Here is a 27,958-nt window from a genome sequence, read left to right on the forward strand (position 1 = left end):
TCAAACCATTTTTGGTCATGGGTCGGCCATTTGCAAGGCAAATGGCCTACCTCCCTGCTATCTCTCTGGCCTCTTTAATTTTAGTTTGAATAGGTGAGAAGATAGTGGGGGTGAATATTTTATGAACTGCTCTACTAGTTAATAAGTACTTCTATTGGTTTGCATTTTCTACATAAAATAAGAACTTTCTCAAATATATACCATCTTAAAAATTCAATTCATCATGGAGGCACTATTTCCTGCTTACTGGTAAAATTCACTGAACATGTTTTATTATTTCTGAAGTTATTACTCATTCTGTAGACTTGTCCAAAAAGATTTCTATTTTCATCACTTATTCAAAAGGCCCTATATTGGAAAGCTTATATTTTATTTAGAAAGTGAAATTCATGGGATTGAAGAGAGTACAGAGATGATGGCCCTTGCTTTGTAGGTGGTCAACATGGGTTAAATCACTGGTACCATATATGGTCCTCCAAGCTCCACCAGGATAGAACCAGGAGCAACCTGAGCATTACTAGGCATATTCCCAAATCAAACTAAAAAATAAATCAATTCAGCATAAATAAAATAGTTAATAAGAAAACAAAATCAATCATTTGTTTTCTCCAGGTCTGAGTCAACAGTAATCAGTTCCTAAGTCTTTCCACAAGTATACAGTGGGATCTCTGAGACAAATGCCTCCATTTGTTAGCTGGGACTTCCCATGTGGTGGTTGATGGTGGAAAATGAATTTGTGGTCTCAGATTAGAAAGCTCAAAAGCTAGAAGTGTTAGTCCCTGAGACACACAGAAGAATCTGAAGAAAACAAAGCTGCCATGTCACCTCTTGCTGGTAGCAGCATAAGGGACTTCATGAAGGTATTATTTACACCTCCTAATTTGGGATTGATCAGTTGCCATTCCCATTCAGTATATTCCCTTGTGACTCATTGGTTGGAAACATCATTGAATGTAGTACCTTGGATAGGTGTTTAGACCACTTACACTCCTCTTCTGGATGTGATCTGATTTGTTCTAATAGATCAGGGTGTCAGGAAAAATGCTCTCTTGTATTTCACGTAGCTGCTGCTTCCGAGGAGTGAAAGGTGTTCAAACTCCTGTACCCATTTTACCCTATTTAGACACAGTATTATTTCCTGCATCAACATCTGACATTTGCATCCAGATCCAAGTCTCTCTAGTATCCTGGCTTTGGAGCTGGAGGCCTGATATAATAGATGACACTGGAAAGTATTATCCATTGGTTTCTTAAATGGATTTCAAGTATTTTTCAGCAAAGAACAGGACAACAGTAGGGTTTACTGCAGCCATTGCAACACAGCAGTATTCTTTAAAAAGGACAGAAATTTGGAAATTACCTCTTGTGCACTTACTATGCTTGAAATGTTTTTTTTCTATGAAGGCAAGAAGAGGAACAAACTGCAGACTCATGTGGATTTTTCAGTAGAAAACCTTGACTTATCACAGTACCATATGATTTCTAAGAACATTCCTGAGCAATAACAATTTATTCTCTATTTTGAACAATTATGGTGAATTGGAAAAGAATCCTTGTACAATATATTGTAAAAATATAGCAACATGGCATTGCTTTAGATTAGATGATCAAGAAGTTTCAGAAATCTCCAAGTCATCTGTAAAATCTACAGCAACTTGTATTGTTTTGTTATACTTCAAAAAGATCTGCTGCAATGGAAACAGATGTTTAGATTAGCTGATGTCTAATTGAATGCTTTATAGAGATGTCTATAAACTGTTCTCACATTTTTTTCAACAGAAAAACAGCTGCAGAATGCTTTTACAGACATGGATTCCCAATACAGTTCTCATTATTAGAATGCTTTAGTGTCTTAATTTCTATTCTGTTATGTTTATAATAAACTTTTAATGTTTATTGTCCACAGTGATTCATGGAGAGGTAATTTGGATACACTGTTTTTGTGATACAAGTGATTAATAATATTGCACTCAAATACAATATTTATTAGAACAGTATATTAAAAATATTAACTTATTTGTTTTCATTTGATTATACCTGCTTGTTTGATCTAATGTATTTCTCTACAGATCCTTAGATAAGACATCTGAATGCCCTGGAATCTTCCTACAGTATTCAATCATTGAGTATTTTACTTGCATTACTTTTTACTTCTTGCTAGTTATTTTTGGAGGGGGTGTGTCACACCTGGTGATGCTCAGGGGTTATTCCTGGCTCTGAGCTTAGAAATTGACCTTGGCAGGCTCAGGGGACCATATGGGATGCCAGGATTTGAACCACCATTCGTCCTGGATCAGCTGCATGCAAGGCAAATTCTCTACTACTGTTCTATATCTCCAGCCTCTTCTTGCTAGTTTTTTTATTGTATCATAGCCTATGTTCTCAATTTGATGAGGCATAATATCATGAACTTTAGGTTACATGGTCCATAGAGAACTTATAAAATTCTTTTTTACCAGTTGAATGTTCATATTTAAAACTGGCTTTCCTCCTAAACTCCTAGAGAAGCTGAGCATCCTAAGTTTTCTAGCATAATATAGATCATTTAGAATTTGCAAGTGAGTCAATTCTAGTAAAATGCACTGAGGAAAGTTTCCTGAAAGTGTTCTGTGGTGAAAAATCTTTTTTTTTTTTTAATATTTCTTAACAGCACACAAGGCAATCTAAAGCCATCAAACTTACGTAACTCCTAAAACATTAGAGGCATAGTATTTTTTACATTTCCATGTACATGCATATTAGCTTAAGTTAACCTCAGATTTTAAGTGGGTGCGTTTTAAGGATTAGAGTCAAAGGAGCACAGTAAAAACGGTGTTAGAGTGGCAATTGTTGTTTGCATAGGCCCACCAAAATATGGGAGGCATGGAAAGGAATAGCCTTGGCCTAAATACAAAGAGATCCTACCCCTGAAGTTTCCTGGCATAAGACCAGCTCTAGGCCTCAGGAAAGTTATCGTTCACTCCAAGACATTGTCCATAGTGCCAACACACTTATCACACAGTCTCTGTTGTTGGTCTCATGTTTCTGTATTAAAGATTCTGGAATCTGCATGTCCTACATTGAAGTCATGATGTGGAGTGCCTTCTCGTTTCACCTCACCATGAAAGGGGAATGCAGGAAGCCCTGTCCTGTAAGCAGGTTGTTGTTGTTAAGTCTTCTCAGTGTTAAGGGAAGTCTCTTTTGAGCAGGACGATGTCTGAGCAGTGGTAGGGTCTTCCGTGGTAGAGGATTGCTTCCAGGTGATGTTATAGACAAACCTCACCATAAAGGGGCAATACAGCAAGCCCTGTCCAGTAAGCAGGTCATTGTTCTTGTTGTCTTCTCAGTGTTAAGGGATGTCTCTTTTGAGTAGATCGATGTCAGAGCAGCTGTAGGGTCGTCTTTGTACAGGAATGCCTCCGGGTGATGTTATATACAACCTTGGATGTTTTGTAAATGTCTTCTGTAGATCAAGGGGTAAATGGAGAATGCCCATTCTTCTGAGGCCTGTGCCAGGTCTTTATGTCAATGTTCAGGGTGTAAGGTCTCATTGCACTACAAGATATGTGTGTTCCCATTTCTATTAGATAAGAACTTATTGATATGTATAGTATTTTCCCATGTTAGTGTGCCTACGCAAACAAGATATAAAGCCACATGGTGCTATCAGATATATGGGGGCATAAGAACATTTCCAACAAGACCCATGACTTGGTTCAAACATAAGTATTAAACTGAGGGATTATTTCACACCAAATTCCATATTGAGCAGTTCACAAAGAGAAGATAAAAAACATGGGGCGGGGGGATCATCACTGTATAAGAAAGTATTTAGCAAAAGTTATAGCCGTCAAAGAAAACACCCATAAAATGTTGAAAAGATATGTGTTCTTTTTATGCCTTTTAAAATAGTTGGGTGGGTGTTAACTCTAGGGCACCACTTTGGTCTGTGACTTAGGACTCAACAGTACTTAAGTTAGAAAGCGTAAAAAAGGAGTAATGATGATAGGAGTTAAAGAAGTTAAAGAGAAATATGAACTTATGAAGGAGTATGCAAAAGGACAGAGTACAAAATGGACATTCTGCATACATAAAAACATAAATCAATGATAGTGAGTACTATTAATGTTTCTTGTGAGAGTATGATTAATGTTTCTTGTGAGAGTTTCTTGATTTTGAAAATGTAGACTGGACAGAGATTACCAGTGCCAGCCAAACCTCCTCCTGCTAGACTCCCGGCTCCCAGGAAGGAGAGATCCTTCAAGAAGCTGGGAGACCAGAAGTTCAGAGCCCCACCCAGACCCTCCCTAAGGAGCCGCATGGATAGTGGGGGAAGGCCTAGGGTACCTTCAAGCTCCACCAAGGGACCCAACTCACCGGCTTGCCCAGGGGTGTGGCCCGGGGAAGCCCTGGAGATCTGGAGCAAGGCGGCAGAGGGGCGCTGGGGTTACCCAAGTCCCGCACCCCCCCCCTAGGCCTGGCCAAGCAGGCCTCTGGCATGGCGTGGGCCTGCCAAACCTCCTCCTGCTAGACTCCCGGCTCCCAGGAAGGAGAGATCCTTCAAGAAGCTGGGAGACCAGAAGTTCAGAGCCCCACCCAGACCCTCCCTAAAGAGCCGCATGGATAGTGGGGGAAGGCCTAGGGTACCTTCAAGCTCCACCAAGGGACCCAACTCACCGGCTTGCCCAGGGGTGTGGCCCGGGGAAGCCCTGGAGATCTGGAGCAAGGCGGCAGAGGGGCGCTGGGGTTACCCAAGTCCCGCACCCCCCCCCAGGCCTGGCCAAGCAGGCCTCTGGCATGGCGTGGGCCTGCCAAACCTCCTCCTGCTAGACTCCCGGCTCCCTGAAAAATCTTAAAAGAAGTAATATTGTGCAACTCAAATGGACCATCAGAATTTATCATGAGTATAGATATTGCAGGAACCATATGATAACTTATATTATGGCTTCATCTATATTTTACATGATTCGAAAGATAATCGGGTACTGACAAATAAATAGAAATTTTATAAACTTCATCAGATGATGAATCCACCTCCAGATATGAAATGTTCTGGAGATGAATGACATAAAGTTTGGCTTTCACAAAAGCTTTGATTTGACTAAATGCTCCTATATGGGAAACATATCCAAAACTTGGAAACTTTTAAAAGTACCCAGATTCCAGTGTTAATTTCTGGAATAAAATTTATTCAATGGGTTTTTAACACTGAACTAAGAGAAAGGTTTAAATGATTAAGGGGATACAGGTAAAATTTTCTTCAGATTGCATGGAAAAATAAATGAAGAAAACAAACTGCATCTAAGGTGAACTACAGATCAGTTATGTGTTACTTGATAAAAATATAGAATGAGTTTAGTCGGGGTCCTCTAACTTTTTAAACAAGGACCCAGTTCACTATCTCTCAGACTGTTGGGAGACCAGACAATAGTTTTTTAAAAAAATATGAACATTATTATCCTGTGTGCCATAGAGTGAGGATCCTGCCGATACCAGGAGAGGAGCGAAGAGAGATAGAGAGAGAAAAAGGGAAAGAGAGAGAGAGAGATAAAGAGCTAGAGAGTGTGACTCACATACCACACTTATGCACTCACTAGTCAGCTTACAAGAAGGACAGAAAGAAATGGCAAAAACTACCAGTAGACCTAATAAATGTCCTTGGCAAGCCACATGTGGCCCAATGGCCATAGATTGTGGACCTCTGAGTTAAAATCATAACTGGCTTAGAACATTGCTAATGACAAGCAAGTCAGGGTGATGTTCAAAAGTAATGTTTCTCAAAACTGTAGTGTTTCTGAAAAATTTAATTATGGCCTGCTTTATATCGTTGTTTCTAAGACTGTAGATAAAGGGGTTTAGCATAGGAGTGACAACCGTGTACATCACAGAGGTGACTGCACTAAACCTTGAGTTTTCAAGAGCAGCTGAACTAAGATACACACCAACTGCTGTCCCATAGAACAAGGAGACCACTGTGAGATGAGACCCACATGTGGAAAAGGCTTTATACTTGCCACTAGCAGATGAAATTTTCAAAACAGAAGACACAATCTTAGAATAAGAGTAAAGGATACCAGTAAGTGGAATAATACCCAAGAGTCCTGCAGAAAAATAAATAAAGATGTCATTGAGGAAGGTGTCAGAACAGGCAAGTTGGACCACCTGATTAACTTCACAGAAAAAATGAGGGATTTCCAGGTTGGTGCAAAAAGACAGTCGCAACACCATGAGGACATGTAATGAAGAATTCAGGACAGTCAATAGCCATGATGCTAGAAGCAGGATTCCACAGAACTTGAGATTCAAGATGACCATGTAGTGCAAAGGATGGCAGATGGCCACAAAGCGATCATAGGCCATTACAGTCAAGAGGAAGTTATCTAGTACTCCAAAAAGAATGTAAAAGTACATCTGGGTGAGGCATTCTCCATAGGTGATGGCTTTGCTCTGCATCTGGATGTTTAGCAGCATCTTAGGGATGGTGGTGGAGGTGAAGCAGAGGTCTGCAAAGGACAGATTGGAGAGGAGGAAGTACATGGGGGTGTGGAGGTGGGAGTCACTGATTATGGCCACAATGATGAAAAGATTTCCAATGAATGTTATCAGATACATGGACAGAAATGCCCAAAAGATGAAAGGCTGGAGCACTGCTTCTTGTGAAAGTCCCAAGAGGAGAAATGCTGATGGACGTGTTTGGTTTTTAGGTTCCATGTAGCTGATGCAATCTCTGAAATAGAAGCCATAGAATTGCAGATTTAGGTGCAAGTGTTCTCCAATAAAGTAACAAAGAGAACCTATTTTTTTCAAAATCAGTTAATAAATTTCTATGTATCATTTATATTAGTGTGTGTAACCTGAAGATTTCAAAAGTTTTTTTTAATTTTTAAGATTTAAAAAGTTTGACTTCTCTTGATGCTTAAGCAAGACTTGCTACTATTCCAACCCATTTCAAATATACAGTTCCATCTACAAATCAAATCCCAAGGGTATTTTTATTTACACATATTTGTAACCTATTATTTTCCCATACATTATCTAAGTCACTGGAAAAGAATTTGGAGTTAGAAAAAATTACAACCCTTAACAAGATTTCTTCTTGAAGGGGTTGTGTTCAGGTGACATTAGAATATCAGTGTTTTGGGGCTGGCGAGGTGGCGCTAGAGGTAAGTTGTCCACCTTGCAAGCGCTAGCCAAGGAAAGACCGTGGTTTGATCCCCTGGCATCCCATATGGTCCCCCCCAAGCCAGGGACAATTTCTGAGCACTTAGCCAGGAGTAACCTCTGAGCATCAAATGGGTGTGCCCTCCCATTTGGGGGAAAAAGAATATCAGTGTTTTATTGTGGGGTATTATTACTAAGTAAAATAAGGAGCTTGATAAAGACATAAATAATGTACAAAGAAAATCTTTGCCTAATCTCTGTAATCAGGGGATGTTAAGACTACTATGAAGAGAAATATATTTCTCCTTGTACAAAAAAGACATGAAGACAGTGTGTTATATACTGTGGGAAAGAGATTCCAATAAAAGTGTGTTCAGGTCCACAAAAGAATCTGTGCACATGACTTCATCTAAAACAATTTCTACCACCATCTGAAAGCAATGTGTGATATTAGGAATAAATTCTACAAAATAAGATACTGGATATACGTTTGGAGCTATAGCAGGAGACCAGAGCATGCAGCACTTGGCAAGCTCTCTTCTTGTGTTTTTTAAGACATTGCTATCTAGAATGGAGATAAGACATTCACTATTTAACATTCCTAGTCAACACCTAATTTGATGGCTTTAAAATAATATATTCCCTCACTCTAATTCTATTTTATACAGATTCTATTGTTATTACTGTAGAAAGTGATATTTGCTTGGGAAATCTGGTCAGCATGTATCTTCTTTGTAGTGCTACTTTCCCATACACATACACCCAATAATTAATTTCTATTACACATCTACAAGTACCCAAGAACCTCTACAATGAAAGAGTTTCCTCCTGCACAGAATATGTAACTGACTGGGAAGCAAAGGACAATGTGTTAGAAGAGATGACTTGGATTCAGTTCCTAGCAATTGAATATGATATCCCAAGAATTTTTTTAAAGTAATTTTTATTTTGACCAAAGTGGATTACATATCTTTCATGGTAATATTTTAGGTACATAGTGACATTGAATCAGGGGCATTCCCACCAGCAATGTTTTCCTCCCTCCATCCCTGTTCCCAGCATGCATCCCATATCCCCCTCCTTTGCTCCCTGGGCTGCTAGTATAAGTGGTCCCCTCTGTGTCTAGCTTGTTGTAGATTGGACATTGATTCTGTTGTCGTTGGCTTTGGATTTGGTGTTTAAGTCTGATCGTTTTTATTTCTACTCAATGTTCATATGTCTGTTTAGTCTTGGTACCCTTCATTATTTCCCCCTCAATTTATGAGACAGAACAAGATGGTTCAAAAATCAAACAAGCAAAAAACAGGAGAAGTCCTTTTTTTTGGTTTTTGGGCCACACCCAGCGGTGCTCAGGGGTTACTCAAGCTGTCTGCTCAGAAATAGCTCCTAGCAGGCACGGGGGACCATATGGGACACCGGGATTTGAACCAACCACCTTTGGTCCTGCATCAGCTGCTTGCAAGGCAAACGCCGCTGTGCTATCTCTCCGGGCCCACAGTATTTTTCTTGATAAATAAAAACATTTTTACAGAAGTTTAGGTACAGATTGCAAATAATCTCTGTCACTTATTCTGTTATGTGCCATTTTGTTCTACTTTCGTAATATAATAAAAGACAAATAGGCAATTTGTTGATGTTTATAAAAAGAATTAAAAGGCTAGCTAACAAATTTACAAAGAAAACAAAAAAACATAAGTTGATGTTTATATAAAGAATTAAAAGGCTAGCTAACAAATTTACAAAGAAAACAAAAAATTAATAATATTTATAAAGCAGCATTAATTAAAAAGTACTATTGGCAAAAGAATAGACAAAATATTATATAGGCAATTACTACTAATTATGCAGAAACATATTTATAATACACATTATTATCTTAAAATTTTTCTTTATATTAATAATTTTTATTTTGACCAAAGTGGATTACAAATCATTCACAGTAATATTCCAGGTACATAGTGACATTGAATCAGCAGCATTCCCACCACCAATGTTGTCCTCCCTCCACCCCTGTTTCCAGCATGCATCCCATATTGCCCCTCCTTTGCCCCCCGGGCTGCTAGTATAATTGGTCCCTGCTGTGTCTAGCCTTTTGTAGATTGGGCATCAATTCTGTTATAGCTGGCTTTGGATTTGGTGTTCAAGTCTGATCATTTTTTATTTCTACTCAATGTTCATACGACTGTTTGGTCTTGGTGCCCTCCATTATTTCCCCCTCAATTTGTGAGGCAGACCAAAATGGTTCAAGTTATATGTTTCTGTTTGAAGGTAAGAAAAAAACAAACAAAAAAAGGAAAAGAAAAAAGGGGGGGGGGCAAAAATTCAAACAAGCAAAAAATGAGAGGAGTCCTTCTAGAGACTATGAATTTCAGTTTAAGAAGAGGAAGGGAAAAAGGAAGGGAAACATAAAAATAATACAAGAAAAATCAAACCCAAATAGAACAAAACAAAAGCAAACAAGCAAAAAACCTGAAAAGCACCGCAGCAATATTGACAACAACCAAACACTAACCACGGTCCTAAAATAAAGATGAATCAAAGCACAGGGACAGATTTTCCTCCGGCCGAAAGTGTGTGCGTGCTGGTCTCCGGAGCGCCGGCTGGCGAGTGTCCGTCCCGCGCACGCGAGGTGTCCTTCGGCCGCTGCTTGAGCCCGCGTGGTCGCGCCCGCCGCCGCGAGCCCCCCTCGGACTCGCCGCCGCCGCCCCCCGACTACAAAGCCGCAGAAGCCGCGAGGCCGCCGGCCGCGCCATGCCCAAGAATAAAGGTAAAGGTGGTAAAAACAGACGCAGAGGTAAGAATGAGAATGAGTCTGAAAAAAGAGAATTAGTATTCAAAGAGGATGGACAAGAGTATGCTCAAGTTATCAAAATGTTGGGAAATGGAAGATTGGAGGCAATGTGTTTTGATGGTGTAAAGAGGTTATGCCATATCAGAGGGAAACTGAGAAAAAAGGTTTGGATAAATACATCAGACATCATACTGGTTGGCTTACGAGACTACCAGGATAACAAAGCAGATGTAATTTTAAAATACAATGCAGATGAGGCCAGAAGCCTGGAAGCATACGGCGAACTTCCAGAACATGCTAAAATCAACGAAACCGATACATTTGGTCCTGGAGATGATGATGAAATTCAGTTTGATGACATTGGAGATGATGATGAAGATATTGATGATATCTAAACTGAATTCAACATTTACATTCCAACTTTCTGAGGACTATTCAACAGTTTGGTTTTTGGTTGTGACCTGTTAAAAGATTAAAGTTTTAATTAGTATGATTGCAATTTGGTAGGTCAGATTGATTTGTTTGTACGGTATATGTCTTTCTTTCAAAAGTTGGTAATGCAGACTTCTTGTAATGAAAGCCCACTTTTTCCTTTGATGTAAACCCACTATGAACCTTATGGTAAAAGACCACACATACTATTTTAAAATGATTTTAAAAAATGCATTACTGCCTTTCCAACTTATATCACATCCATTAAATAAATGGATGGAGTGAATAAATCATTTTCCCACTACTCATGATGGATCATGATGCCTAGTCCTAGTTTGAACTAGCCTGTTACTTTCTATGTTTTAGCCATATTTTCTTTAGATTTTCATTTTTAAGGGAGGCAAATCTGCATTTGAAGTAAAAAAAAAAGTTAAATCTGTTTTTCGTATTTAAGTAGCATGTGACTATTTCTATACTAATTTTGATATCGCACATTCTTTTCATGATCTTATTTTCCACAATAAAGTAATCAACTGGAAAGCATTACCAAAATGCAGGTTTTAAAACCTGGGTTTTATTTTAATAGGCAGTTTTGAATTTATAAGGTTTGTAGTTGCAGAAATGGAACACTAGGTGGCACTCATAACATTGGAAATAATTGATCAGCTTTTTTATTTACTGTACGTAGGAAATTTTCCCACCATAAAAGTACGTTTTGATCAGATGCATGTATGTAGAATATTTTTACAAAAGATTGTTAAAGGTGTCATTTTACTTTCAGAAATTATGTAAACTACAATTTTGAGTGTTTATAAACTAATGTATAAATTAAAATTAAATTTCATAACAACTTGTACAAATTCTTTCCCTAAGTTTGGGAAAGATGAGAATAATAACTTAATGAAGTAAATGACCTCCAATTTCTTGAAATAGCTACATCTAAGAAACGCAATAGGGGCCGGGCGGTGGCGCTGGAGGTAAGGTGCCTGCCTTGCCTGCGCTAGCCTAGGACGGACCTCGGTTCGATCCCCCGGCGTCCCATATGGTCCCCCAAGAAGCCAGGAGCAACTTCTGAGCGCATAGCCAGGAGTAACCCCTGAGCGTCACAGGGTGTGGCCCAAAAACCAAAAAAAAAAAAAAAAGAAACGCAATAAAGACAGTGTCATGCTAGAGAACATGATAAACCCTTAAAAAAAAAAGCACAGGGACAAAAAGAAAAAAAGGAAAAAAAAAAGATAAAGAAAAAACCAAAAACAAACAAATAAAAAAAACAAGCAACATTTACAAAAAAATTTTAAAAGAATTAATGTATGCTATTTTTTTTTTTTGCATAGGCACAGTAAAAATTGGGGGAGATTAGAAAGGGAATTCCCCTGATCTAAGAGATACAGGGTTTCTCCACCCTTGAAGTATACTGTTCATGGGTATAACTACAGGTTCTGTACATGCTCTTTTACTCTCCCCTAGATCCTTTTGTGATGTCTGGAAGTTTTTTGCTCCATCGTGATGATAAAGTCAGGCCCTCCCGGTGTCCCATGTGGTCCCCCATGCCTGCCAGGAGCTATTTCTGAGCAGATAGCCAGGAGTAACCCCTGAGCAATGCCGGGTGTGGCCCAAAAACCAATAAATAAATAAATATATAAATAAATAAATAAATAAAAATAAAAAATAAAATTAGGCCCAATTTCTTTTTATTTAGAAAGTTAAATTCTTTTTTAAAAAAAATTAAAGCGGGGCCCGGAGAGATAGCACAGCGGTGTTTGCCTTGCAAGCAGCCGATCCAGGACCAAAGGTGGTTGGTTCAAATCCCGGTGTCCCATATGGTCCCCCATGCCTGCCAGGAGCTATTTCTGAGCAGACAGCCAGGAGTAACCCCTGAGCGCCGGGTGTGATCCAAAAACCAAATAAAATAAAATAAAATAAAAATAAAGCAAATAGCTAATTGCCTCAATTCTTTTTATTTTTTAATTATGAGAACAAAGATGCAAAGAAAGAGGACAAGGTAAAGTTACAGTGGAAGGACAATCACCCATAACATAATTCTCAGAAGAAGTCCCCTTGCTGATATCTTAGAAAGTTAAATTCTTGTGGCTGGAGATAGTACAGAGGGGATGGCCCTTGCTTTGTAGGTGGCCAACATGGGTTCAATCACTGGCACCCTATATGGTCTTCCAAGCTCCACCAGGAGCACAGAGCCAGGAGTAACCTGAGCATCACTAGGTATGGCCCCAATTCAAGCTATAAATAAAAACTATATAGGATAAACAAAAATTTTAAAAAGAAAACAAAAATAATGATTAGGTTTTCTCTAGATTAGTGACGATCTCTCTTGAGTCAACTGTAACCAGTTGTTAAGTCTTCGCTGATGTATCCTGTGGACTCAGACTCCTGTGGTTGGGATCTCTGAGAAGAAAACCTCCATGCATTAGCTGGGACTACCGTGGTGATGGATGATGGTGGAAATCTCCGTTGCCCCAGATAAGAGAGCTGGAAGACTGGAAGTGTTAGTCTCTGAATCACACAGAAGCATCCGAAAACAATGGGCCTGCCCATTCCACCTCTTGCTGGTAGCAGCATAAGGCACTTCAGAGAGGGGTTATTTACAGCTCCTGACTCTCCTCATTAGACAAATTTACTTTGTGTTATCCCAACCATTTGCATCTAATTTTCCTGTGGATACTGGTCTGGACAGAAATTTTTTGGTAATGATTCTCCAATCCCAAGAGTAGTTAGAAACCAAGTAAATCCTATTTTCTTTGCTTTTTCTCTAGGAACTGTCTGGTCTCTAGATGTCTAAACATCCAGATTGAGTTCAGATTTTGCTCTGGATTTTCAGAGCATTAAAAATGATGCAAGACAGACCATGGGCTACTAAAAATGGCTATTTTCTACTCTAATGAAAATAGACCCAAGTTCTGTGTTTTTTTGGTTTTGTTTGTTTTGGGAACGCAGCTCAGTATTCTCTTATAGTTCTGAGCTCAGTGATCACTTCTGGTGGGCTCAGCTAACCATCAAAAGTGCCAGGGATCAAATGCTGGTCACTTGCATGCAAGGAAAATGCTCCACCCTCTGTACTATCACTTTGACCTTATGCACTAATTCTTTTTACAAATCCATGGATACTAACTCCTAGTCTTCATTTCACAAAACGATGAGTAATTGTATTTATGCCACAAGTTAAGACAATTTTATGGGGCCGGTGAGGTGTCACTAGAGATAAGGTGTCTGCCTTGAAAGCACTAGCCAAGGAAGGACTGCGGTTCGATCCCTCAGAGTCTCGTATGGTCCCCCCAAGCCAGGGGCAATTTCTGAGCACTTAGCCAGAAGTAACCCCTGAGCATCAAATGGGTGTGACCCGAAAACAAAACAAAACAAAACAAAAGACAATTTTATTAGATTCTTCATTATAAAGTGTCAGTTAGAAAAAGCACACTTAGATGACAGAGATTCAAAGGGTAATCAGAAACTACTTTGAGAAACTCTACGCCACTAAAAATGAGAACCTGGAAGAAATGGATAAATTCTTGGACTCTTATAATCTTCCACGTTTGAAGAAGGGATGTAGCATATCTAAACACCCCCATCACCATTGATGAAATTAATACGGTAATCAAATGTCTGCCCAAAAACAAAAGCCCAGGCCCAGATGGATTCACTAATGAATTCTTTCAAACTTTCCAAGAGGAACTACTACCAATCATGGCAAGACTGTTTTATGAAATTGAACAAACGGAAACACTTCCAAATAGCTTTTATGAAGCCAACATCACCTTGATACCTAAACCAGATAGAGATGCTACGAAAAAAGAAAATTACAGACCAATATCGCTGATGAATGCAGATGCAAAGATCCTCAACAAAATCCTGGCAAATAGGATTCAATGCCTCATTAAGAAGATCATCCACTACGATCAAGTAGGTTTCATCCCAGGAATGCAATGATGGTTTAACATCCGTAAAACTATCAACATCATACACAACATCAACAACAATAAAAATAAAAATCATATACCCCTATCAATAGACGCAGAGAAAGCATTTGATAAGGTCCAACACCCATTCTTGATCAAAACTCTCAGGAAGATGGGAATGGAAGGAACCTTTCTCAAAATAGTTAAGGCCATCTACCACAAGCCAGAGGCAAATATTGTCCTCAATGGAGAAAAACTGAAAGCCTTCCCTCTAAATTCTGGCACAAGACAAGGCTGTCCTCTCTCACCACTCCTATTCAACATAGCACTGGAAGTACTCGCTGTAGTGATTAGGCAAGAAAAGGATATCAAGGGAATCCAGATAGGAAAGGAAGAAGTCAAGCTCTCACTGTTTGCAGATGACATGATACTCTACTTAGAAAACCCTAAAGACTCTACCAAAAAGCTTCTAGAAACAATAGACTCATATAGCAAGGTGGCAGGCTACAAAATTAACACACAAAAATCAATGGCCTTTCTATACTCCAATAGTAATAAGGAAGAAATGGACATTAAGAAAACAACCCCATTCACAATAGTGCCACACAAACTCAAATATCTTGGAATCAACTTGTCTAAAAATGTGAAGGACCTATACAAAGAAAACTATAAAACTCTTCTCCAAGAAATAAGAGAGGACACTCAGAAATGGAAACACATACCCTGCTGATGGATTGGCAGGATTAACATCATCAAAATGGCAATACTCTCCAATTATACAGATTTAATGCGATCCCTCTAAAGATACCCATGACATTCTTCAAAGAAGTGGATCAGGCACTTTTGAAATTTGTTTGGAACAATAAACACCCTAGAATAGCTAAAGCAATCATTGGGAAAAAGAATATGGGAGGAATTACTTTCCCCAATTTTAAACTTAACTACAAAGCAATAGTTATCAAAACAGCATGGTATTGGAATAAGGACAGGCCCTCAGATCAGTGGAATAGGCTTGAATACTCAGAAAATTTCCCCAGACATACAATCACCTAATTTTTGATAAAGGAGCAGGAAATCCTAAATGGAGCAGGGAAAGCCTCTTCAACAAGTGGTGTTGGCACAACTGGATAGCCACTTGCAAAAAATTCAGCTTAGACCCCCAGCTAACATCATGTACGAAGGTAAAATCCAAATGGATTAAAGACCTCAATATCAGACCCGGAACCATAAGATATATAGAACAACACATAGGCAAAACACTCCAAGACATTGAGACTACAGGCATCTTCAAGGAGGAAACTGCACTCTCCAAGCAAGTGAAAGCAGAGATTAACAGATGGGAATATATTAAGCTGAGAAGCTTCTGCACCTCAAAGGAAATAGCACCCAGGATACAAGAGCCACCCACTGAGTGGGAGAAACTATTCACCCAATACCCATCAGATAAGGGGCTAATCTCCAAAATATACAAGGCACTGACAGAACTTTACAAGAAAAAAAAATCTAACCCCATCACAAAATGGGGAGAAGAAATGAACAGACACTTTGACAAAGAAGAAATACACATGGCCAAAAGACACATGAGAAAATGCTCCACATTACTAATCATCAGAGAGATGCAAATCAAAACAACGATGAGATACCACCTCACACCACAGAGAATGGCACACATCACAAAGAATGAGAATAACAATGTTGGTGGGGATGTGGAGAGAAAGGAACTCTTATCCACTGCTGGTGGGAATGCCGTCTAGTTCAACCTTTATGGAAAGTGATATGGAGATTTCTCCAAAAACTGGAAATCGAGCTCCCATACGATCCAGCTATACCACTCCTAGGAATATACCCGAGAAACACAAAAATACAATACAAAAACCCCTTCCTTACACCTATATTCATTGCAGCACTATTTACCATAGCAAGACTCTGGAAACAACCAAGATGCCCTTCAACAGACAAATGGCTAAAGAAACTGTGGTACATATACACAATGTAATATTATGCAGCTGTCAGGAGAGATGAAGTCATGAAATTTTCCTATACATGGATGTACACGGAATCTATTATGCTGAGTGAAATAAGTCAGAGAGAGAGAGAGAAAAATGCAGAATTCACTCATCTATGGGTTTTAAGAACAATGAAAGACATTCTTGCAATAATAATTTTCAGACACAAAAGAGAAAAGAGCTGGAAGTTCCAGCTCACCTCAGGAAGCTCACCACAAAGAGTGATGAGTTTAGTTAGAGAAATAACTACATTTTAACTGTCCTAATAATGAGAATGTATGAGTTAAATGGAAAGCCTGTCTAGAGTACAGGCGGGGGGTAGGGTGGGGAGGAGGGAGATTTGGGACATTGGTGATGGAAACATTGCACTGGTGATGGGTGGTGTTCTTTACATGACTGAAACCCAAACACAATCATGTATGTAATCAAGGTTGTATAAATAAAATTTAAAATAAAAAGAAAAAACACTTACATATTTTATTCCATGTATTCAATTGATTAATTTTATCAGCAATGTTCATGAAAATTCTATTAGAGCAGTAGTATTACTAAACAAATTCTTATTATATTGTAAACAGGGTCTTGTAGGGTTGAGTGATGTTGCCCAAAAATTTTATTCTGAATGAAAAGTGAAGTCATTACAATTAAGTCAACATGCAGTTATTTCTAAATTGTGATAATACCCTTAATGATGGATATTACCAAACTCTCAGAACAGCAGCCAACATAAAATTTTTCTCCCATTTCAAATATAAAGAATGAGAATGTGAAAACCTATCTAGAATAGCATTGCTGTAGCCATTTGTGTATAAGAATGATTAATAATTCTATGAAATGTATATATCATGTGTATTATGTGACATGCATGTTTATATGTCATTCATGAATATTACAAGTATAAGATATATTTCTTTTTTGAGTAAGACCAATCTCTATGTATTATCTTTTCTCCTGACTGACTTCTTTCAGCATGATGCTCTTTAATTCTATCCATGTGGTAGTGGGCTGCCTAATTTCATCTAGTAGCTGAGTCATCTTACATCGTGTAAATATACTAGAATGTCTTTATTCGTTCATATATTTCCTGGATACCTGGTTCTCTCCATATCTTAGCTACACTTCAATGAACATTATAGTCATGGACTTCAAATGACTTCAAAATAGTGTTTTGGGGCCATTGGGATAAATGCTAAGAAGTTGAATTAATAGATCACATGGAAACTCATTTGTTACTTTTTTTTTAGAAGTTTCTCTACTATTTTTCTAGAGAATGAACTCAAAAATATGTCACCAGCAGATAATGAGGGTTCCTAGACCTTCACATCCCCTAATAAGTTTAGTTGATTCAACATTTTGGAATATGTGCCAAGTGCACTGGGTCACTGGTGTTCTAATTGGCATATCTCTGATAATATGTGAAGAGCTCCTTTTCGTATTGGTCATCTGTATGCCTTTGAGGAAGTGTCCATTTAGCTCTTCCCCCATCTTTTCTAGAGTTGTTATTTCTGTGTTAAGTCTTTCTTGTGCTTTGTCACATGTGTGCTGGGAAAGCACCTTTTATCAGATGTGTGATGGGTAAATATTTTCCTCATGATCTCTATTTTTTTTCTACTTACTCATAGTTTCTTTTGTAGTGCAGAAATTTCTTAATTTGATGTAGTACCATTTGTCTTTGTTTTTGTGTGCTTTACCAATGAAACATGCCTTACTGTTGTTCTGAAGAACTGAATTTACCAAGAGGAATAGGGGCTGCAGAGTATCCTGAGGTGTTGGTAAAGGGATGGTGTTAATCTGATACCAACAGCATGGTTGGTGATGGAACATGGTATGCCTAAAATTTTATTTTAACAGTATTTTAAACCACAGTGCCTGAATTAAATAAAAGACAAAGGTAACACTGACTTACAAAGTTGTATATTTTGGAAATACAAATTCTCACTTCTTCAAATAATTGATATTTCATTACATCTTCTATCTAAACTCTAATCATCCTTCAAGCACTCTGCGGGATTACCTCCTTCATTGGTCTCACCATGTATCCTGTCCTCTCTAGTAATCCCAGAGATATGACCAGCACTCAAGAGCTTGTTTTTCTTTGTTGTGTTTATTTTTTGTTTGTTTGTTTTTTGGTTTTTGGGTCACACCCTGTGCCACTCAGGGTTACGCCTGGCTCTCCGCTCAGAAATCGCTCCTGGCAGGCTCAGAGACCGTATGGGATGCTGGGATTCGAACCTTTTGCATGCAAGGCAAACGCCTTTCCTCTATGCTATCTCTCTGGCCCCTGTTGTTCATTTTTATTTGTTTTATCTCTTTACTCCTACAGAAGTATTTCTTTTTATGTACTTTATGCTTAGTTTGTTCTCATGTTTCTGTTTTCTTAATCTAAAAATTTATATTACAGATTTGCAGAATCTCATTTATAATTTAGCAACACACTTTATTTTTATTACTTTAGTTTCTGTATGACATTCCATTGACTATATCACGATTTATATAACTACTTTTGTTGCAATGGAAATTTGACTTTTTAGTTGGAGTTAATATACATTAGCATACTAAGAATACTTTTGCACGTACATTTGAGTAGAATCAAAGAATGTTTTTATCTGTTAATATATACAAAAGCAGAATTATTGAATTAGAAGTAAGCATATATATTTTGTCTACCAGATACCATTAGTTTCCAAAGAAATTAGACTAAGTTACAATTTTTCTAAAAATGCTTGAGATTTTTTTATTGCTCCATATTATCATCAATACTTATTTCATAATTTTGGTGTTCTTGGTAGGGTTATATTGGTATTTCCTGTGGTTATAATTTAACTTCTCTAATTACTAAAAGTGCTGTATAACAATGTTTTTAAAGTGTACTGGTCACCTTTCTGTCCTTTAGTAAAACTTTGGAGCACTCATTTATAAAACACTGTTCTATTTATCAGTATCTATTTGTACATTCCCATTTTATACATTTGTTTCTCTCAAATTTCTTGTTCAGCTGTGAGATCATAATCAAATAAATTTTATGGAAGATAAATGGACTTATGAATTAGCTCAGTTGCCTGAGCCAAGTCTTCCCTTTTAGTCATAGTAGTTGAGCTTTTAGTGTATCTTGCTTGCTGAATACCCTTGCAGCAGAAATACCCTGAATCACCACAACTAAGGACTAATGAAGAGGCACAATAAATCAAGAATATTTACCATATGCAAAAATTATTAAAAGAGTTACTTTTAGGGCCCGGAGAGATAGCACAGTGGCGTTTGCCTTGCAAGCAGCTGATCCAGGACCAAAGGTGGTTGGTTCAAATCCCGGTGTCCCATATGGTCCCCCATGCCTGCCAGGAGCTATTTCTGAGCAGACAGCCAGGAGTAACCCCTGAGCAACGCCGGGTGTGGCCCAAAAAACAAAAAACAAAACAAAACAAAAAAGAGTTACTTTTAAAATGACGTGTTCTGCATCAAAACTGCTTGAATAGAACTGAAGATAATTGTAATATCATTTGATTGTCATTTGTACTATTTGCAAATGACATTTAGGATTATTTTACTATTAATATTTATTTCAGATAATTGCATTAAAATTATTTCACTAAACTCAATCCAGGCAACTAACAATTAAAAATAAGCATACCTATGTAGAAAAAATTTTAAGCATTGTTCTTATGTTGGGAAGAATTTCATTTTTTGCCTGAGTTATCTTTTCATTATTTGATTCCCAAACATAAATGATGCCTCCAACACTATCTAAATCTCTATACCTTTATCTTTATATTATGTGTTAGATAAATGTATATGTCATCTATATACCCATAATCTATCTATGCCATGTTGGTTATATTTCTCTCATTCAATAACTGTCCTTCAATTGGTATGAAAATATTTAGAATATGTTTCATTGATGAGAATGAAAGGAATCCCATTTAAAGAAAACACTAGAGATTCTCAAGCAGGGACAAGAGGTAATGTAGGGAAAAGGACAAAATATCTATCTCTTTTACAAAGATGAACAAAGATTTTTCCCTTATATGTGGACATTATCTTTTATATTTCAACGGTGTATGAATGAAAAATATGTCTGCATTGAATATGTACAATGTGTAGTGAACTTTTGATTTATCATGCTAAAAGATGAAAATGTCTTTAGAACCATTACTGGCTATAATTATAATAGATAATATACTAAAATTTTATTTTAGAGAGAGGACATTTTAAATTATGGATGTGATCATTGGCTTCGCTGATGATTACCAAAAACATGTAGCAAGTCAATTAACCCAAGAATGAAGAGTATAAAATGATAGATCATCTATAAGGTCCATGCTATGGAGAAGAGCAATATAAAGATATTTTAGGAAAAACTGAAGAGGGGCTGGAGCGGTCGTGCAACTGTAGTGTGTTTGCCTTGCATGCGGTGACCTAGGACAGACCTCAGTTCCATTCCCCAGCATCCCATATGGTCTCCCAAGCCAGGAGCGATTTCTGAGTGTATAGCCAGGAATAACCCCTGAGCGTCACTGGGTGTGGCCCAAAAACAAAAACAAAAAAAGGAAAAACTGAAGAAGCTGAAAAAGTCAATATTATATTCTAACTTTGTGCAATAGCATGTGGATATCCTTCAGTCAAATACAGTGCTTTTCAATAACAGAAAAATGAGTAATTTACCAAAAAAACCATTTGATAATGTCTTAGGATTTTATTACTAAACCTGCCATTGTATTAATGACTTCATTGAATATGCAATAATTTTCACTCATGTGCTTGCTATGATTCTTTTTCTTTCTTAATTTATTTTTTTCTTTTCTCTGATTTTCTTTGCTTCTCTTTTATTTTATCTTTTCTTTCTATTTTTTCAATAACTTTGCTTTCACTTATCTTAAAACAATGTATTATAATCTGCCACATTACTTATGTGATGCATTTTCTTTAAATAAAATTTAAAAATGACAGGATTTTATAAATATTTGGGGAAAGAAATCTTCTAAATATTTGAGGCCAAAGAATGGAAATCATCTTGCTTTAGATCTTTGATTATGTGGCTTTGTTCGCTGTATCTAAGGGAATAATTTCTCACTTGTCCTATCTAAAGATTTATTATCAAAGGAATTTTTATCAACATTGAATTGTATTTTTATTGTTTCATAATTTACTTTAATGTTAAATTCTTTAAATATCTTTATTTAAACACCTTGATTACAAATATGATTGTAGTTGGGTTTCAGTCATGTAAAGAACACCCCCCTTCACCAGTGCAACATTCCCATCACCAATGTCTGTAGTTGGGTTTCAGTCATGTAAAGAACACCCCCCTTCACCAGTGCAACATTCCCATCACCAATGTCCCAAATCTCCCTCCTCCCCACTGCACTCTGACCTGTACTCTCGATAAGCTTTCTACTTCCCTCATTCATCCACATTGTTAAGATAGTTCTCAGTGTAGTTATTTCTCCAACTGCACTCACCTCTGTGGTGAGCTTCATGTCGTAAGCTGGACCTTCCAGCCCTTCTCTTTTTTGTCTCTGAGAATTATTGCAAAAATGTCTTTTATTTTTCTTAAAACCCACAGATGAGTGAGACTATTCTGCGTCTATCTCTCTCCCTATCAGAGGAATTTTTTAAGAGCTCTCTTTATGTCTTTGTTTCGTAAACTGTAGATAAAGGGATTCAACATGGGAGTGACCACAGCGTACATTACTGAAGATGCTACACTTTTGTGTGAGCTCTGGGTGTCAACAGAGCTCAGGTTCACTATAATGACTGAAGAGTAAAATAAAAGGACCACAGAGAGGTGAGATGCACAGGTGGAAAATGCTTTATACTTCCCATGAGTTGAAGAGATTCGGCATATTGAGGAAATGATCTTCAAGTAAGAGTAAAAAATTCCAGTGAGAGGACCAAACCCCAAAAGTCCAACTGCAAAGTACATCACCAAATAATTAAGAAAGGTATTGGAACAGGCAAGCTGGAGCATTTGATGAAGTTCACAGAAAAAATGGGGAATTTCCAAGGTTGTACAGAAAGATAGTCGCAAGATCATTATACTGTGTAGCAAGGCATGTAGTGTGGTCATGATCCAGGATACCAAAATCAACAGTCCACAAAGCTGGGGTTTCATGATGACCATGTAGTGCAGGGGGTGACAGATGGCCACGAGGCGGTCATAGGCCATCACTGTCAGTAGAAAGCTGTCCAATGTCCCAAAAAGCAAATAAAAGAACATTTGAGTGAGGCAACCTGCAAAGGATATAACTTCACTGTGTGTCTGGATGTTCTGCAGCATCTTGGGGATGGTGGTGGAGATGAAGCAGATGTCCACAAAAGACAGATTGGACAGGAAAAAGTACATGGGGGTGTGGAGTTGGGAGACTAAGCTGATGGCCAGAATGGTGAACAGGTTCCCAAACACAGTGATCAGGTACATGGATAGGAAAAGCCCAAATATGAGGGGCTGAAGTTCAGGGTCCTTTGAAAATCCAAGGAGAAGAAATTCTGAAATTCGTGTATTATTTCTTGGTTCCATTTGTTGACGATGACTGCTAAGAAAGGGAAACTAACAACTTATTTTCACATGATTCAAATTATTGGCATCGACAATTAGCAACTTTAAGTTAAGAAATAAGTTCAACCTTCCATATCTATCTAATTTTTAAAATATTTACATGGACTTTATAATTATAATTTAATGTTCTACTTTCAGTCATGTATCCATGAGATAATATAGCCTGTTGTTTTGTTTTGTTTTAGGTCCATACTCAGCAGTGTTCAGTGATTACTCCTTATGGTGCTCAGGAAACTATATGGGATACCAGGGATTGAACCTGGGTTGGCTACATGCAAGAAAAGTGCTCTAGCTATATACTATGACTTTAATAAAACATATTTTATGCTCTGTATACAATCAAGTGCAGCCACTGATTTTTAGATCTAAAACACCAATTTTTCTCTGACATCCAATAATGAATAAAAATATATATGCAAATAAATATCATATATAACATGGTGAAAGGTGTTATGAAGAAGAGTGCACAAAGAAGTGAGTGCAAGTCTCTGAGTGTTGGATGGTTTAATCTTATACTTTTCCTTAAACTCGGGGAATACTTATGACAACCATTTTATTAGCCAGATGCCTCAAGGAATTCTATCAGGAAATGTACAGCAGGAGGAAAAGAAGTGGAGAGATCCTAAAGTTTCTTGTTTCAAATATTCAAGATGCCCCAAGAATTGAGGAGAATGAATGGATGTAGAAGTGGAGATAGTGGAGAGAATTTGAAAAGCTGTGGTTTCACAGCTCCTGAGAATCAAAGATCCAGAGAATTTCAGTTCATGCTGTGTCTTCTGATTTATTGTCTGTTGTTATTTCATTTTACTTTTGATCTGTGTCAAAGCATTGGTGAATGAAGATGAATATCTTCCTTGTTGCTTCTTCTTGTTATAATTTTGGAGTCTGTTTTGGGTATCACATCAGGTACTTCTAAGACCTGCATATTCCTTACCATAAAACACACACATACATACAAGATTTTACTAAGTCTTAAGAAGGATTACCTGAAAGTTGCAATAGTATGATGCTGCTTAAGCGCTTTATGCCAATGATATATCAAAAGTAGAAAAGACTCAGCATTCCACTTTTGAGTATCTCTCCTCAGGACAGAAAAGACATTCATCTAAAAATGATGTATGTATTCATCACAGCACAAAGTACAGTAACTAAGCGTTGGAATCAACCTAGATGTCCAACAGCACGAGTGGATCATGAAGATGAGTACATACATTGCTATATTGTCCTAGAGAATGATGCAATCATGTAATTTGATGCATTTAATACAGATGGAACTGGAAGACATCATGTATTAAACTAAATAATCCAGAAGAAAAAAGATGTGCTATTTAGAATAACTAACTGTATCAGGGAATGTAATGGTTTAAACTGGATTTTCTAGAACATGCTTGGACCCAGAGTATAGTGAAGAGAAGGAAAATAATTGAGTGAAGAAGGATAAAGATAGATGTGAAATAATGGAGGACAGGGCTCCAGGAGACTTGTGCATTGGTAGAATTAAGGTGCATTGATGGTATTAAGGAAGGACAGGACTAAATATCAAAAGCCTTGAGGTAACAACAGTGAAATCATGAGATTCAAATGTTAACAACCAAACTTGAAAAAGTGCTTGTTATGGTGGTAGGCAAGGCAGTGGAGAGATGGGAGATGGATTCTGGGAACATCAGTGGAGAGAAGCTGACACTGGTGTCAGGTTTGGTGCTGAAACATTGTAAAACTTAACTATGAATAACTTTGTGAATTGCACTGCTTTAAGGAAAAATTAATAATTAAAATATATTATATCACTTAGATACAGCATCTAAAATAGAAAATTACTATTTAGGGGTTAACATTGTGGAAATCAAGGTGATGTTTCAGGATTAAAATTTTCTGTTCATAGATGAATAAATGCTGGAAGTGTGATGCAGTGTAGAGTGAAAACAGACAATCCTTCTTTAATATCAGTCAAAGTTGCTAAGATATTCTGTATTGCTTTTGCAAGAAGAAAGGAATATTAGGTGATGGAAGCATTAATGAGATCTATAATGGTGATCAAATTACATTACATAACTATATCAAATAATTATTACTGAATTTTAATGTGATGAGTCAATTTATCTCAATAAAACAAATATGCAATAAGGGCATTAATTCATTCTTAAAATAGGAAGACTGCAAGCCAGAGGAGAGAATGACTTTCAAAATACAGGGCTGTTCTTTTTATGACTGAAATACAACTACAAACATGTTTGTAATCATGGTGCTTAAACATATTATTTAAAAATAAACACCATGGTTTACATAAAAATACAGAAATACAGTCTATAATTTAAAATACATAGGTGCATTCATTATGACCTATTGGAAACAAATTTACAAACATTCAAACATTACCCCAATACTGTTAAATTATTTTAAAATGAATGCAAAACAGCAAAGTTAATGAAGATTTTCAAATTTTGTTTGAAACTATGCAATCCAAAACTGAAAAATGACCTCAATTACCATTAGATATTCAAAGAACTCACTCAATTTGCTAAGAAATACAAATGCCAAAAACTAAAAATTATTTTATTCTCATAATGAATGAAAGTGAAAATGACTGATCTTCATATTGGCCTAGTAAACAAATCTAAGTTTTATGCGAATGTGCTTACAAAGGAGAAATTACTGTTGAATATAGATGAATACTGTTGAAGATAGATAGATGATAGATAGATAGATAGATAGATAGATAGATAGATAGATAGATAGATAGATAGATAGATAGATAGATAGATAGATAATACAGGCAGGGGTGGGGGAAGTGGGGATGTTGGTGGTGGGAATGCTACACTGGTAAAGGGGGTATTCTGTTTATGACTAAACCCCAACTACAATCATGCTTGTAATCATGGTGCTTAAATAAAGATTTATATAATAAAAAAGAAATACAAATGGCCAAAAAGCACATAAAAATAGATATCAAGAGTATTTCTGCTGTTATGTTTCATCAAAACTATGCTTAATTAAAATCTTTTTTTGGTGGGGCCACACCCGTTTGACGCTCAGGGGTTACTCCTGGCTATGCGCTCAGAAATCGCCTCTGGCTTGGGGGACCATATGGGATGCCGGGGGATCGAACCGCGGTCCGTCCTACACCTTACCTCTAGCGCCACCTTCCCGGCCCCAAAATCTTACATTTAACTATAATCTTCTGCATTACAAATTTTAATCAACTTAGTTTAATTTGGTGCAAAGGAAATCTGCTTCCTTTTCATTGAGAGTGAACCAATCCTTATCTGTGCTGTACGTGTAGAAGCCCTTTGGAATTCCCTTGTAGAATTTGACTTGTTTCCCTGCTCCCTTGTTTCCCAGATCACCTACAACTCAGGGACTTGGCAGTTGCTTCTCTGCCCACATCTGCAATAATTGTCTTGATGCTGCACAGACGCTCTCTCCTATACCCTCTCTCCCTGCTTTTGCAATGACCCTGTTTCACAATGGGGTGGACGATGGGAATCACACCCAATCTTTCAGTGAAACAGGAAGAAGAATTGAAGTTCTGGCAATCTTTTTCCACTCTGGAAGCCTGTTATTGGTTCTGTGGAGAACTTTCCAAAGTTTGGCATTTCATCATCCAAAATGGACATTTTCCCTTTCCATTAACAATGCTATCAAGATCCAGCCTCCCAATCTTTCTCTTTGGAGTCCCTGCCTCTTTTCTGTGAAGACACTAGATGTCATCCAGAAACCCCCTCCACCACATACTATCTGACTACCTCAACTTTCCTGATGGTAGTCAACCTGATGATCAGGCTATTTCAGAGGAAAAAATAAAAAAGATAGATAGACAGACCTGCCTTGAAAGATAATACCTACTTCTAGTCCCACTAATCTGGATTTTTATATAAATAAGCAGATCATACTACATACACCTCATCTTAAAATATTTATCAAAACTTCACTTCAGATTTCTACAAACAATGCCCAATTTTCCTATTATCTTTAACTTTTTAAAGAGTTCTTGAATAGGATCCAATTTGTAGTAGCTACAAGTCACCAATTACTCTTAGTCTCAAGCAAATGGACTTTCACTCCATTTAGTCAATTGTCCAAGACTAATACCATTTGTATTGCTAAGACCAATGTATGGTTCTATTTTGAAGTTGATTTAGTGGTTCTCAGAGATTACTTCTGATTCTGTGCTCAGAGATAACGCCTGATAGTGCTAGGAGATGATTTGTTGGTGTGGGGAACCAAATTGAGATCAGTTGCATGCAAAGCAAGTAATTATCCCCTGTAATATTTCTGTACTCCCATGTATCTCTTTTTAACAAATTAGTAAAATTAATCATAGAAACAAAAGGACATGGCCATGACTTACCTCTAAGCTTGTTAAGTAACCCTTGGCTCATTTCCTTTTAAATTGGGATGGAGTCAAGCCTGCAGAAAATTGACCCAGATCTGCTACCATGTTCCAGCAAAAATAACGGCCATAGAAGTATCTCAGGTAGTCCAGTTCAGGTTGATACGTCTGTGGTATTCCCAGAAATGAAGGAAAGATTCCCCTTTCTGCATGAACTACAGCAGCCTAATGTCATCCTGACACCTTCCAAAAGAAAGGGCCAACCCCTCACAACAGAAATAATATAATATGAGCAACTAAGTCCTTTCAGGTGAGATTAGACTACAGGGTTAAAGTTCTGAGTGCTCTCTTTTGAAATGAGGTGGAATTGAATCTTCTACCACCGGAAATCCTGGAAACCCCTACCCACCACCATCACCTCTCTGGCAGAAAATTGGTCCACTTTGCCATCATATTTCAGAAGAAAATAATAGCTACCAGTATCTCCCAGATAGTCTGGTCCAGGCTGATACTTCCATGACATTACCAGAAAGGTTGGCATGAATTCCAGCAACTCACTGCCACCCTAACCACCCTCCAAAAGAAAGTACCCAGTCCCATGACAATGTTATCAAACTTCTGCGTCACCTAATCCCAGACTGCTCTGCAGAAAGCAGCCACTCAACATTTCAATATCTTGTAGTATCAGCTCAGTAGTATCATAGGAAATCTAATGGGAAAGCTACATAGTAATCTACCCACCTCAGTGAGTCTAACCAGTAGCATATAAGGCTCAACTAGCACCAAACCACAGCC

At 37.6% G+C, this 27,958-nt stretch overlaps 3 protein-coding genes across 3 annotated transcripts; 1 reads left to right on the plus strand and 2 right to left on the minus strand.

The window, feature by feature from the left end:
• Positions 1-5,691: 5,691 nt before the first annotated feature.
• On the minus strand, positions 5,692-9,893 carry LOC126030060 (olfactory receptor 1571-like). Its single transcript, XM_049788261.1, is given in 3 exon segments — positions 5,692-6,504; positions 6,507-6,538; positions 9,719-9,893. Coding segments are annotated over 3 exon segments (1,020 nt in total).
• On the plus strand, positions 9,863-10,400 carry LOC126031187 (eukaryotic translation initiation factor 1A, X-chromosomal-like). Its single transcript, XM_049789474.1, has one exon. The coding sequence runs from the start codon at positions 9,892-9,894 to the stop codon at positions 10,324-10,326; it is 435 nt and encodes a 144-aa protein (XP_049645431.1). The 5' UTR covers positions 9,863-9,891; the 3' UTR covers positions 10,327-10,400.
• An 11,476-nt stretch (positions 10,401-21,876) lies between these two features.
• On the minus strand, positions 21,877-22,794 carry LOC126031167 (olfactory receptor 7A10-like). Its single transcript, XM_049789454.1, has one exon. The coding sequence runs from the start codon at positions 22,792-22,794 to the stop codon at positions 21,877-21,879; it is 918 nt and encodes a 305-aa protein (XP_049645411.1).
• Positions 22,795-27,958: the final 5,164 nt, after the last annotated feature.

Source organism: Suncus etruscus, chromosome 15 (genome assembly GCF_024139225.1).
Source record: "Suncus etruscus isolate mSunEtr1 chromosome 15, mSunEtr1.pri.cur, whole genome shotgun sequence".
Classification (NCBI taxonomy): Eukaryota; Metazoa; Chordata; class Mammalia; order Eulipotyphla; family Soricidae; genus Suncus; species Suncus etruscus.

Bases quoted from the DNA above. Each gene is read 5' to 3' on its own strand.
- LOC126031167 (XM_049789454.1), bottom strand. From the start codon at position 22,794: ATGGAACCAAGAAATAATACACGAATTTCAGAATTTCTTCTCCTTGGA.
- LOC126031187 (XM_049789474.1), top strand. From the start codon at position 9,892: ATGCCCAAGAATAAAGGTAAAGGTGGTAAAAACAGACGCAGAGGTAAG.